This window comes from Myotis davidii, unplaced genomic scaffold (genome assembly GCF_000327345.1).
Source record: "Myotis davidii unplaced genomic scaffold, ASM32734v1 scaffold162, whole genome shotgun sequence".
In the NCBI taxonomy this organism is placed as follows: Eukaryota; Metazoa; Chordata; class Mammalia; order Chiroptera; family Vespertilionidae; genus Myotis; species Myotis davidii.
This window is the reverse complement of record NW_006300036.1, coordinates 4,807,754-4,821,925: the sequence shown is the minus strand read 5'-3', so window position 1 is coordinate 4,821,925 and position 14,172 is coordinate 4,807,754. Positions and strand designations below refer to the sequence as shown.

Genomic DNA, 14,172 nt, shown 5'->3' with positions numbered 1-14,172 from the left:
CCCGAGACCCCTCCCCCCTGACGCCGAAGTGCCTGCGGTGCTGCCTCCAAGACAGTGTCTGCTGCAGCCGCCGGAAGGGCCCGCCTTGGCGTAGTGTCTGACCCGGGACTCTGCTTTGGTAATTAAAAAAGTTATCAGCTTTCTTCGTCTCTAGGGAACCCTTTGGCTTTTCACTTAACGGTACTGTGATTTGGATGGAAAAGGAAAATGTGCCTTTAAACTTTAAATAAAGTCGCCCTGCACAGTCATGGAACGGCAGGCAGGGAGGTGCATGTGCCCCGCGGACGCCGGGCGCCTCGGTGGCTCACGGCGCCCCGTGTGTTTGCTCAACAGCCGCCGAAGGAGTTCAGAGTCTGGAAGTCCAACTGCGTGCCGCCCCCGGAGACGTACGCGGCGGAGAAGAAGCCGCCGCCGCCCGAGCTGGACATGGCCATCAAGTGGTCCAACATCTACGAGGACAACGGCGACGACGCCCCGCAGAGCGTGCGGAAGGCCCGGCTCCTGCCGGACGGGGAGGAGACGGTGGAGTCGGGTAAGGCGAGGCAGGGGGTGCGATCAGCACCTTTTGGTCCCGGAGATGGTTCAGGAAGATGGAGCTGCTGGATGCAGTTTAAATCCAGCGAGCTAGCAAATTGATTAGGAGAGTCTTTGAATACTTTTTACTGTGTTGTTTTTTTTTTTGTTTTGAAAGATAGTATGAAGTCAGCTGCGAAGCGCTGCTGTCTCCGCCTGTAGTATTTGCTCTGTTTTAGAGAAAGAGCACACATTATTCAGGGAACTGTATTAAAGGGTCGTTGTGCAGCCAAGGTTGAGAACCACTGCTCTCTAGAGTGAAATCTCTGATATCTCAGGCAGTGGTATGTGGGGTTTATGACGGCTTATTATTAGAATAGCGGAGTTAATGCATGGATTCCTTCTTGTGATTGCAGTTGTGAAGGCTTCATATTATATGAAAGGGGTTGTGGTTTAAAGCGAAAATTAGTGTGACAAAATGAGCTTAACCGGGTCATACTATATAGTCATTAAAAATAGTAATGTGATGACCTAGTTGTCTTGCCTTCATCATAATATCATAATTTCATCTCTTACTTGGACTGTAAGTAGCCACAGTAATCTCTGCTGCCACACTTTTAATTACCCATTTTCATCGTTCACACTGCAGCTAATAATGTTAACTTTCCAGAAATCATCCCTGATTATGTAACTCACCTGCCCAAAACCCTTCAGCAACAGCACAGAGTCAAAGCCTTCTGTGCCGGGCTCTGCCTTTCTCTCCGCTCTCATTTCACCCGGCCCCCTTCTAGCACTTTCAGATCTTAAAATTCAAAACTGAGTGCGCCGTGCTACTTTATAGTTCCACGCCTTTCAGTATATGTTGCACCGTAGTCTGGAATGCTCTCTTCCTCTTTGGCTGGTAAACTCATTTATCCCTTAAACTCCCTCTAATTAATTTTCTGTGCCTGTGTATTCTAATGCTATTGATTGCACTTACCACCTTTTATGTGACTAGTTATTCACAGTCTGGCTCCTTTATGAAAATGAGTTCCTTACACAACAGGGTCCAGATTTTATTTATGTTTGTTTGTATCAAAGTTTGCAGGAGAATACATCCTAAGTACTCAGTGGACAGTTGTTGAGTTGGACTAAATATTTTGGACTGTCATTTTAATGAAAGGGTGTACCATTTTTGTTAAATAGATTTCTGATCGTCTTCCCATAAATCAAAGGCAACCGTGCAGAGAGTTTTGACTGTTTTAAGAGCAAGGGTAACCAACTGGTAGTTCTTCAGTTTTTATTCTACTTGGCTTTTTCATTTCTTTCACTGATTTCCCAATATGTATTAGAAATCACCAAGGCACATCAGTAAATGCATCTTTCTGAAGATACTAAATGAAGGGGGCATTTAAAATACCTCATATTGTATAGTATTTTATATCATTAATAATAACACTTTTGCATAAATACTCTTTAATCTTTACAACACCATGTGAAAATGTGGAACTGAGAGCTTGTGTGATATGTCCAAAGCCACAAAACTAAAAAATGGCATGCTCTAAGGTAGGTACCTTCACAAATTCAGGTCTTTAAATGGAAATGACGCATTATTAAACTGGAATTTAGTCTTCATATATTTTTCGAGCTAGAGAGTGCATAAGAAATGTTCCATAGGAAGAATGACAGCAAGGCCACTAGAGTTGACGGTGTAACTGGGGTGCCATACGCAGGTGCTCTCCTTTGTTCCTCTGGAAAAGGCGAGGATTATATATCCAGGACACGTGGAAAGAATTTTCTTTTTTGTCCAGCTTGCCTATTGAGTTCAGATAGAAGGAATTCCAAATATGTGACAGACTGCTATTGCCTTAGTTATTTTCTGAGCTTTTGATCATGTGATGGCCCTCCATCAGAAAGTGAATGTTGGCAAAACCAAAAAACAGAAGGACCCAAACACACTCTTACCAGTTTAAAGCCGGATCACAAGATTGAAAGATAATCCTGAAGTCTATCTTATAATAAATACCTTCCTTTAATTCATAAAATATCTTGTATTAAGTTTTTAGATTATCACATTATTGTGCTTACTTTTTCTTCCCATTTTCTGCCCTTTTGTCCTTTTTGCCAGTTAACTTCTTCCAGATATTTTAAGTGGAATTGAGAAAGGTGCAAAACTGGTCATTGAATCTTGCTATTTATTAGCACCTCTTGTTTAGTGGTTGTAAAATATAGATCTGTAGCGCTTAGATAATGAACTGTAGCTTTATTAACAGTCATGCAAGCTTAGCTCAAGTAGCTAATGCTTTCTTTTTTAATTTAGAAAATTAGCTTGTATTAATAATTTAAACTTATTTACTTCTGGTGACATGACTTCCATAATAGAAAAATTGTTTTTTGACTCTTGCCTCTGTAATATATGGCACAAAGTAGTAAAGCTGGTGAAGGAACATTTCAGGGTTTTGGAGTTGTTTTTTCCTGCTCTGGTTTTTAAGGCAATGCCTTGTTATGTCACTAGATGGCATTAGCTCTTCTGCTCATATCAGTGATAACTTTTCCAGCCTCAGTAATTTGTGTTTTTGTTGTTGTTCGGTAAATGCACTTATAACAAGTGGTGGGTTAAAAGCAGAAGTGTCTTAAGATAATCTTTTTATATATGTTAACAGATTTTTCTAGTAGAGTTACAAAGTAACTAATTTTTATATTAGTACTGAAAATAATCTCTAAAGTCAAGCATGAAGATAATTAAACTCCAATTAAAAACCATAGGCTTGGTTTATTTGAGCTGTATATTATTTTACTTGGTTTGTAGAGCAAGGATCTTCGTGTATACATAATAAACTAATGCTTAAAACTTTGGTTTGTAAATTCCTGGGATGATTTGTTAATCTGAATTGTCTTTTATCTTACCATCTACATAAATCCATAGTGCTTTATTAAATGTATGAATAACATTTCCATGCTATGTTTGAAGATGAAGATGAATCACCTCTTTATACTAATTATTGCCCATATCAACAAAGGAAATATTCTGAGTATGGTACAGTTAGCAGAAAGAAATTGAAGACTTAAGGTTTTAACTATATTTCCTCTATAGTTTTATGATCTGATATCATTGGCTTCCAAAATTTTTTAATATAAAGGTCCCTTTCAAAAAGTTCAATGAATTCAGTAATGTGCTTAAAATAAATTTGTATTTTGTAAATCATATATTCTACAAGTTATTTATTCCATCTATGTAGTGTTCTTAATATAAAGCCACACATTTGTTCAGAGAAATGGAAAATTAGCAGCTGGTCTGAGCTACCCTGTGTTTTATTGAAACATGTAGTTGGATTTTTTGTTGTTGTTTTTCTGTTTCTGTAGTTGGATATTTTAAGTTGAAAAAAATGGTCCACTTCTCATTTTTGACATATTGTCAAATTAATTTTTTGTAGCTACAGACATTAGAAAAGTTATAGAGAACATAGTTTTAATGTAAGGTTCTTCTCCATCCTCCCTCTCAAATTCTTCACAGTATGAAGGAGGAAAGATGTCTGTTTTTCTGTTACCATTGGAATATTCTCACCCTGCGAGGAATGGGATAGTGAGGGTAAGGGGAGTAGAACTAACTACATAGGACATAATTGAAAATACAGTTTCAGTGAAACATCTACCTGTGAGTGATTTTTTTAACTGCAAAATATAAGGAGCCTAGGGATGAGATAAGGAAGTTATTTGTTTGGTGGGAGAGGGGGTAGTTAAAGCAGATTGAAGGGAAAAAGTATCTGATAGCCATTTAAATAACGTTATGTTAAATTGATTTGTGTGTGTGTGTATGAAAAATAGTGTGTTCCATTTGTACAAAGTGTAGATTGAATACATACAACATATGCTGTGAAATACATGGGAATAGCTTTTTCAGAACAGATCTGATTTTTGTATTTTACCTTAAATATAGCACTAAAGGGTGAATTTTGTATAACAATTGAAAAAAAACCCTTTTTTTACTTGCACTTTAAAATCAGTTAATTTTTGTTTTTTCATTGGGAAACTTTGAAAGAAACATTAGTTGAAGCTAGCTGATGGTATTATTACAAAGTAAATGAAATTGTAATGCTTTTTAAAAATCACTGATTGAAATTCTTTTTTTCCTGTTTAAAGATGATGAAAAAGACGAGCATACTTCTAAAAAGCGCAAAGTAGAACCAGGAGAACCAACAAAGAAGAAAAAGTAGAAAACAACAAATGACAGATTTTGAACTGCGAAACTTCTTGATGAAATGGTTTTTTGGACAGATAAGTTGATATTGTAAAATATGAAATATCATCTCCATGAAAGTACCTGTTAATAAGTTTTGCTGCAGGAACTTTCCACTGTAAAATTCACTTTTTATTTAAAACTTGTATGTATTTAAAACTCAAATGGTGACTTGTGATTGTGAAGTTGACAACACTTAGAAGCATTCTTGCTTTCACAGAACTGGTGACATGCTTTGAGATTTCTGTCAGATGTTGACATGCCAATGTTCTATGAACCTTTTATAAAGGAATGTATTTTTAAAGTAAATATAATGTAATGTACTGTGAACTTGTAGGGTGCTTTTCAACAGTGTTTGTACAGTGTAAATAGATCATGGAAATAAAATTACTTATTCAATAGTACCATTACTGCATTACATTAACATTTGAATATTTATGACAGATACTGCCTTTGCCATGTGATGTTAATAGTAGGTATTACCATTTAGGGCTTTCCTCCTGTGTTCCGGGTGCTTTGTACATAACATTATCTGTGATCCTCAAACAGCCTAGTAAAACAGGTATTAGTAGCCTTATTTTATAATAAAGCGTAACATCCAAGGTTACACAGCTAGTGAGCAGTGAATTTGGGATTTAACTCACGACACTTGAGCTCTAAAATCATCACGCTAAACCATCTATCCGCCAATCAAAATTTAGGAACTGTGATTGGCATCTTTTCCAGGTATCCTTCTGTGGTAGGTAGTGGAGATCCTCTCCTCACCTGATTGTATTGTACGTATATGTCTTATATTGTGAAAATTCATTGATTTCCCTGTTACATAGTAAGTTTGCTGAATACAAAGAGTTGCCAGATGTCAAAAATAAAAATACAGGACACACAGTTAAGTTTGAATGTTACATAAACAACAAATAATGTTTTAGTATGTGTAATATTTAAAACCTATTTATACTGAAAATTTGTTTACCTGAAAATCAAATTTAACTGGGTGTCTTATAATTTATCTGCCAACCCTACTTCTACATGTTTTCTCTACCCAGTTCCTATTTTAATGCTTGTATATAGTAATAATCAAGAAAACAAGATTGTAGTCAGGAAGATAATATTTGATTTGACTTATATGGTCAAATGTAGTGCTGTTATTTGTAACATTTTGAACAATAAAAGGAAAAACACTGCATCAGTCTTCCCATGATTCTTAGGCCTGTAAGAGACAGTGTTAATTACAGGACACTGTATTTAAAGTGTTAAAAACATTAGTTTTGAAAAATCCCCAGTCCAATTGTTTCCCCCCATACCGGAAGCCAGTCTTTAAAAAACTATAAAATTTGTTTAGTTGGGAACATGATCAAGTAAATTAAAATTTGTGTCATTAAAAATATACCAGCCATGATGTTTTTGGAATAAGCAAGGAACGTAACAGTATGATGGTTTCTAGTATGTCTCAACTTACAAAAAAAACAATTCTGCAGCTGCCTATCCTCTAGGTTTAGAAAAGTATGAATCCCAAAATTGAAGTAATTGACAAAGCAAGAAACTGTTTAAGGTTGAAGTCTTTGTATGTAAATAATTTGGAGGGGTATGGCATCAACTGGTAAAGCTTAACCCAATGTGGCACCAAATTAAATGGGATTATAATTATGAGGCAAAATGTGTGGTCTGAATGCGTGTATTGGTGGAACAGATAGCTCAGAAGTTGCTGAAATATTACAAAATTTTAAAAATGACAGCAAACCATAACCCCACCAAAAAAAAGCCCATCAAGCCACTCTGAAAATCTTTTAAACCTTTCGTTCCACTCCCATTGGTTTAACTCCCAGCTTATACCAGTTAAGACAGAAAAGCTCACTACAGCAGTCCCCATGGGTGCTTTAAGCCTCCTTTCTACAAGGTAACAGAATTGAGAGGAAACATACTATTCTTTTTGGAAGGGTTGTATGTTTCAATATTTTAGGACAAGTAGTGGCCACACTTGCGATATTAAGCAACTTCTGGGAATGTGCGTCTATGATACATAGTTCAGGCTAGTTTTCATATGGGAGGGGGAAGGGAAGATAACAAGGAAGGTTAAATATTTTGGAACAGTTTCAGCCATTTGTATCTTGAGTTTCTTTTCAAAACATGGCCAATTAATGGGGAGGGAGGTGGATTTCTTCACCTTCCACAGAAATATCCCTGGTTGGAAAGTAGACTTTCGTGGCACTTTCTACATCTGTCACCTCATTAGAGAATGGATTCTTTACCCCTTCAGAGATGTTTTGGGAACATGTTTGCTTAGGGTGTCCATGTGGGTTCTCAGGTAAGGAGCTGCTTAGTTTAGGGATAATCCAGTGTAAAAGCTTAGAAAAACCCATATAGATAAGAAAAATCCTCTATAATCAAATTGCTTCTTTGTTAGATAATCAAATCACGTGATATTTCTGATTGTTTGCACATCTTTAGGATAAGGAAGTTGTATCAGGCATGAAGAACTTTTTTGTATAAGGATAAAATTGAGAAAAGAACTTAAGCATTTTTGGGTCATGTTGTAAAATTTAAAGTGTAAATAGCCTTATAGAGCTTTGTGGAAAACATTCTAATTGGAATCAAAGAGCATTGTTGAGAAAATCGACACTACTTTTTAGCCATTAAAATCATTTCCAAATGAGAGGAGGGACAATTAAAATATGAATGAACTGATGCAGCTTTGGACATGACCTACATATATATAAAACATGTTGCCACATGATTGAGATCACAAAGCCCTACCAGAGATATTTGAAAAATGTGATAATTTTATAGATATTTGAATGAACTTGGCAACTCAACTTGATAGGTCAAAACTGATGCATTTAAATTCACAGCTGGACTTAAAATGTATCGTTGGTGGAATTTTGGATTTTAGAGTTTTGTATCCATACAGAACTGCTCCCCTGTTTTACTCTCCATGATCACTTAGTACAGGAGTGCCAGGCAGACAGTCCTACAAAAGGGTGTGAAATTCCCAGCAAGTGTTTTGTTGAACTTTTCATTACGTTCTGAAGCTTTCTCTCTCTCCTTCCACTTAGCTTTCCCAATTTGAAGCATGGCAAACTTTAATGCAGGAGAAAAAAAAAGATACCAAGAAGCATTTGTATGAATTGCCCCCAGAGGTAGAACTTTCAGGCTGTTTTGTTTATTGATGAGCAATGCCTGGCACATAGTAGGCACTCAATGTAACTGCTAACTGTTGATGGTAAGCTGAATTCCTCACCCCAGGCTTAGGGGTGATCCAGCAGAGGTTTGTGTTTTCAGTTATATGTGCCAATAAATCTTGACAGTTTAAACCAATTTGAGTTGAGTTTTCTGTCATTTTCCATCAAAAACATCCCAATTGATGAGAAACTCTTCTTACTCTCTTGATTTCTCCCAGGGCCCCATGCAATCCTGGTTCGTGTCTCTGTTTTCTCTGGCTCTTTCTCTGGCAACAGTCCTTGAATGCCAATGTAGATTATATAGTTCCTTTCTCATTCTCCACACTGGTTCTTGATTCCAGCCAAGTTTCAGCCCCAGATTTGCATATCCAACTGTATATTTCCCCTTGGTTTTCAAAGACCCCTCACATACCAGATGTCCAAAACCAAAGACTGTGTCAAAACCCATGTCAACTCCCATATTTCATTTCTAGTTAATGGTGTCACCATCTAGAAATTTGCCCTCTGCATCACTTCCCATCACACAGGTTTGGGCAGTAAACCCTGAAGGTTCTCCTAGTCTCACATACCTCTTAATCTGGCTCTAATGAATTGTTTACAATTCCCTAGATATCCTGTTAGTTTCATAGTTCTGTGCCTTCTCTGGTACAGTTTGATTGGCCTAGGCTTCATCTACATACTTCTTATCCTCCAAGAAGCAGTTCAAACATTCCCTTCTTTATATACTTGGTTCTGTTTATCGATAAATCTGGACCTGTACATTGTTTTCCCCCATGCTCAGTACTAAACGAATAGCCAGCATTTACTGAGTACTTGTCAGGCTTGCTCTTGGTGCATGTATTAACTCATTTAATTCAATGAGGTATGTGCTATTACGAGCCCTTCTTTTCAGGGGAGAAAACTGGGCTTCCTCACTACATTGAAGGAGAGGAAGGAGCGGCTGAATGAGCCAGCTGATTGATTTGTTAATTCCTGTCTGTTTCATTCAGAGAATGTCTTACCCCTAGAAGGCACTCAGAATACAAATATTTGGATAATTAGTGAATCCAAAACCAGTTCACCAAAAGTGCAGAATTTGTTGAATACACCAGAAACATTTTTCATTAGGCTGATGTAAAATGAAGGTCAATATGTAAAGTTTTAAAGATGATCAATGCATATTTCAATGACTTTGTAGCTTAATTACCACGTATTTGGAGTATTTTTATTTGAACACCTTAAAGCAATAGAGCTGGGAATATATCCCTGTCCCTTTAAAACTATATTTTAGGTTGTCAATTGTTTTTTAAAGCAAAGTGAGATAGTTTTAAGCCACAAATTTTGCTTCAAATTTCATTGGCTTTTCTCTAACATTTCAAATTATGGCTTGAGTTTAGAATCATAGCACCGGGGCGTGGGAAGTCCTCCAGAGGTGCCCCAGTACAGCCTTCCCATAATGTAGGAATGTCTGCTCTATGATCTTCGCCTCTCTTTTTCAAGGCTCACAGACAAGCCCATGAAATGACAGGTTTACAGGCTGGATTTGAAAAGTCATTTCCTGTATGTCTGTAATATTTTGGTACCCAGGGTCTGGAACTCCTGTTCCTTTCCCTGTGTTTTGCCATTTTCCGAAAAAGGAGAAGAAACAGGATTTAGTGCATATCATTGAAGTAAAAGTGCAGCTCTATTCCTGGTATAATTACCTGTCTTTGTTTCTAAATGGGACAAAAATTCTAACAACCTTCCCAAGGACACTGGTGAGTTTGCATTAACATTTTAAATTTAGAATTCCTAAGAGAAACTGCAAGGAAATAACAAAACAAGCACTTCCAACTAAGGAGGTGACGTGTCTGCCAGCAAAGCCATCAGCCAGTCAACTCACACATAACTCCTCTGAGGGTCACGTGCAAGGGGATTTTAAGACTCTGTTGCTAGTTTTTGCTAGTTTTCAGTTTGGACACACACACACACACACACACACACACACACACACACACACACACCTCCTGTGTCTGTGAGACACACACACACACACACACACACACACACACACACACACACACCTCCTGAGGCTTTAAGAGTCTATAGAACCTTGCTCTCTTTACCATGTTCTGCCTTCAGGCCTTCCCCTCCCATCTTCTCCTTAATTACAAAAAGTGGCCCAAAAGCCTTAACAGTAAAATGTCTTCCATAACATCTGGAATTCATATGTCAAATCTGTAAGGCATACCATCTTGAGTTTTTTTCCTCTCTTAATTTAAGCTTAATGACGTGAGCTCCAAGTGCCTGCTGCCCCTGCCTCCCTCCATACCAAATGAATTAGGGCAATTACCTGAGCCAGCCAGGGCTGCAGATCTGTTAAAGCCTGTTATTGAGGTTAACAAATGAGAGGGTTAATTTCTCTAGACTGCTCCACAGTTGGGGAAGAAAGATAAGGTAGGGTGCTTTAGAATTTTCAAGCTTTTTTCTCTACAGCAAGCTGCCACACTGGAGAAGAGCTTGCTTTGGGATTCCAGACTGTCTGGAACCCTGAGGTAAGTGACTGAATTCTGAACCAAATCCCTGGAATTCACTACCGCTCACGAAAGAGGCTCCCCTAGCCTTGCTGCTTCAACTGTAAAAAAGAGGTGGGTGCTTTTGTTAAAGGAATAGGATTGCCAGGTAGTAGCCTCTGGCAACAACTTGGCGCTGTTGACTTAAAACCTTAGACAGTAAGTGGCATTTTCTAGATAATTTGGCCAGGGCCCTGTGTATTTTTGACTTATTTACAAGTTGCTGAATTTATCCAGTCACTTTGTCTAATTATAAACTGCCTAGGTTTTTCTATTCTTTTTCCACTTTTGTTTCCACTGTAATAGTATCAAGGCTATCCTATGTCAGTCTTGCTGGGCAGCCAAACCAGAGTGCCTAATTTAATCTTTTGCCCAGGAGGTTTTTTTCAGATCACACAGCTTAGTGTTGAATATTTTTTTTAAGCCCCAGGGAGTTAGTTGAAGAGATTAAATTTTCTTAACATTACCATAATTTCAACTAACTTTTCCAACAGGGATTTGTGAAAATGTGATAAACAGTGATGGAGAACAGGTTTTCTATTGCCTCACGGAAGTGCCAAAAAACCTGTATGTCACAGAAGCAAAAAAAAAAAAAATTAAGTGCATTCTTTACTATAAGTATATTTAGCCTTTTCAAGGACAGGAACAATGTTTACACCAAAATACAATAATTCTTTATATTTAAGTCACATTTCAATTCTCATAAAATGAATGTTAGATATAAATTCTTTATAATACTAATGTTCATTTTCAAATTTTCTAATTATGAAAATGATACATGTTCTCTGTAGAAGTTCTAAAAAAAAACTAAAAGAAACAAGAAAATGAAAATCACTTTTATCCAGTAACATTTTGATATAAAGTATTTTCTTTGAGTGTTTTTGTATGCACATCTGTATATATCCAGAACAGTAAACATCAATTCCATTAAGAGTTCTTCAGAAACTTAATTTTTATTTTCATTAATCTATTGGACATTAAAACTATTTCCATATGTTTTCACCACTAAGATGAACATCGTTGTATTTGGTTGTCGTATTTGATCGTAGAACTACTTTTGTGAAAAAGCATTCCAGACGGAGTCGTTTGTAAAGTTCATCCAGTTTGCTTGACTTATTGCTCCTAACTTCTTGAAACCACATTTAAACAGGTACTTTCACATTTTTGGAATATCTCCTTGAAATCCTAAACATTAAATCTCTTGCCAGAAGCCAAACCCTTATAAAAGCATTTTGGCATTTCTAAAATATGTCCTCCTTTTAGCTCTTTTGAAAAACCACGTTTCTTTTTAAACTGTCCCAAAAGCTACCCAGATGCCAAAAAAGCTACTCACCAGTGCTCACATTCAGAGCATGGTTATTTTACCCACAGCAAAAGGAATTTGTGGCTACTATGAAATGAAGTGCACACACCCTACAAAAAAAAAAAAAGCCCTGGACATTTTGGCTCAATGGAAAGAGCATCAGCCTGTGGACTGAAGGGGTCCCAGGTTCAATTCTGGTCAGGGGCACATGCCTAGGTTGCGGGCTTGGTCTCCAATGTGGGGCATGCAGGAGGCAACCAATTGTACTCTCTCATCATTGATGTTTCTATCTCTCTCTTCTTCTCCCTTCCTCTCTGAAATCAATAAAAATATATTTAAAAGAAAAAAGGAAAGAAAGAAAATGCTTCCTTATCGGGCTTGTGGAATTGGGGAAATTCCACAAGAGCTCCCAGCACACCTTTACCAGAGAGTTAAAAAGCAGACTCCCAAGAGAGGCGCTCCCTGGGAGAAGTAACATTATCCTCTCTCATCTTGTCACTTAATCTCTTGCATTGTTGCCTCCCTGCAGGACATATATTTTACAAACTGATTAGGGACTGCTGGGGAGTCAGCAGGGCCTTACATTTCTTGTGGGACAAACTCGGGGACCCAGCACAAAGCAATAAAGTGAGAAACTGTTCAATAAGTAATGGAACAAATGAACCAACCCTTAACATCTTACAGCAAGTGAGTGTTCAGGTCTTCTGCCGGCCTTTTCTCAATGGGGACCCAGCAAAGCCCTGAGGGTGGGGAAAGGACTAGTAAAGTGCTGTTTACCAATGTCCTTATTTCCCTGGATTGGCCCTGAAGGAAGCTAACCAAGTCTGATTCTGATCCTGTACCTCAGTTAATCCAACTATTAATAAGCTTCGATTATCTGGGATTCTCATTCTCCACCCCTCTCAATGTTTAGAAAAAAATGTGTGTTTTTTTAAAAATATATTTTATTGATTTTTTACAGAGAGGAAGGGAGAGGAAGAGAGATAGACAGTTAGAAACATCAATGAGAGAGAAACATCTATTTAGCCGCCTCCTGCGCACCCCCTACTGGGGATGTGCCCGCAACCAAGGTACATGCTCTTGACCGGAATCGAACCTGGGGCCCTTCAGTCCACAGGCCGACGCTCTATCCACTGAGCCAAACCGGTCAGGACAGAAAAACATGTTTTAAGAAAAACAAGAATTTTTACTAAAACACACACACACACACACCTATACTTACTTCTCAGGGTTGGCCCTTGACTAGATACAAAGTTTCTCTATTAATGTTTCGAGAAGTGTGTCCCAGAAAAACTCCCGCAGATGCTCTCAGAAAAGGGCTTCATTGACTCAGGCTAGGATTCCTTCCTGCTAGAAATTCACAACGAACATGAGAAGACTCCGAGGAATCATCCAATAAAGAAGCCTTTGGCGGTCGAAGGACCCTTTCACAGGGGTCGCCTAAGACCATCCTGCATACCAGATATTTACATTACGATTCATAACAGCAGCAACATTACAGTTATGAAGTAGCAACGAAAATAATTTTATGGTTGGGTCACAACATGAGGAACTGTAAAGGGCCAGAAGGTTGAGAACCACTGAATGCATAAATGGATGGAACAACAGGTCCATGTTTCTCTCTTTCTCGCTCTCTCTCTCTCTCTCTCTCTCTCCTCTCTCTCTCTCAAATCAATAAAAAAAAAAGCCCTGCCAAACTGAAAAAAAAAATTAAGTCTTAAAGAAAGATAAAATAGTCGTATTTGCTTGCGTTTGTATAAAGAAATATTGTTAGAATACACAAGACGCCAGTGAAAGTATTCACCTATGGGGAGAGGGGTGTGGAGGGATAAATAGTGATAATGTTTAACTTGACCGGAGCCCTGGGCTCCAGGAAAACAGTGAAGGTAAGGAATCCCCCAACCCTTTGTGTTCCGGAAAATAACAAAGGACCCTCCTGCTGCCTGAAATAAGAGCCATCTGCATTCTTCCTCCAGACGCCCCGCCCCGTAAGACTGGCATGGATGGCTCCCTTGTTTACCTGTCCCCTGCCTGTTCTCTGAGACACCCCTCCTGAATCAACATACCCCCTTTGTAACAGCCAGGATAAAATCATCTCCTTAGTTGTCCAGTATGTTTTCACAACACGGATGGGGGTGGGGTGGGAAATTTCTCTGAGGAAATCTCTTTATATCATTTTGATTTTGTTTTTTGTTTTTTTAAAGGACAACGTTTATTGCTGCCAGAGGCTTTTATCATCATCAGTATCATTTTGATTTTTGAACCATGTGTGACTGCATTGCTTACTTTAAAGTGTTTAATTGAATTTAAAATACAAAACAAGTAAAAGATATCTCTGATTAACTACTGGTTCAATGGAAAGTTTTGTTAACCACAATATCTCAGTGCCGGCATCCCAGTTACCTATTTCAGGATAGAAGTACGTCCTGTCCT

At 38.1% G+C, this 14,172-nt stretch overlaps 1 protein-coding gene across 1 annotated transcript in view; it reads left to right on the top strand.

Annotated features, from left to right (window-relative positions):
• LOC102760503 (chromosome unknown open reading frame, human C1orf52) overlaps positions 1 to 8,041 on the top strand; it is an 8,386-nt gene extending 345 nt beyond the window's left edge. Inside the window, exons 2-3 of the mRNA XM_006776265.2 lie at positions 246 to 532; positions 4,633 to 8,041. Of these exons, the coding sequence (XP_006776328.1) occupies positions 246 to 532; positions 4,633 to 4,706 (361 nt within the window). The 3' untranslated portion in view covers positions 4,707 to 8,041. The remainder of the gene's footprint in view (positions 1 to 245; positions 533 to 4,632) is intronic.
• Positions 8,042 to 14,172: the final 6,131 nt, after the last annotated feature.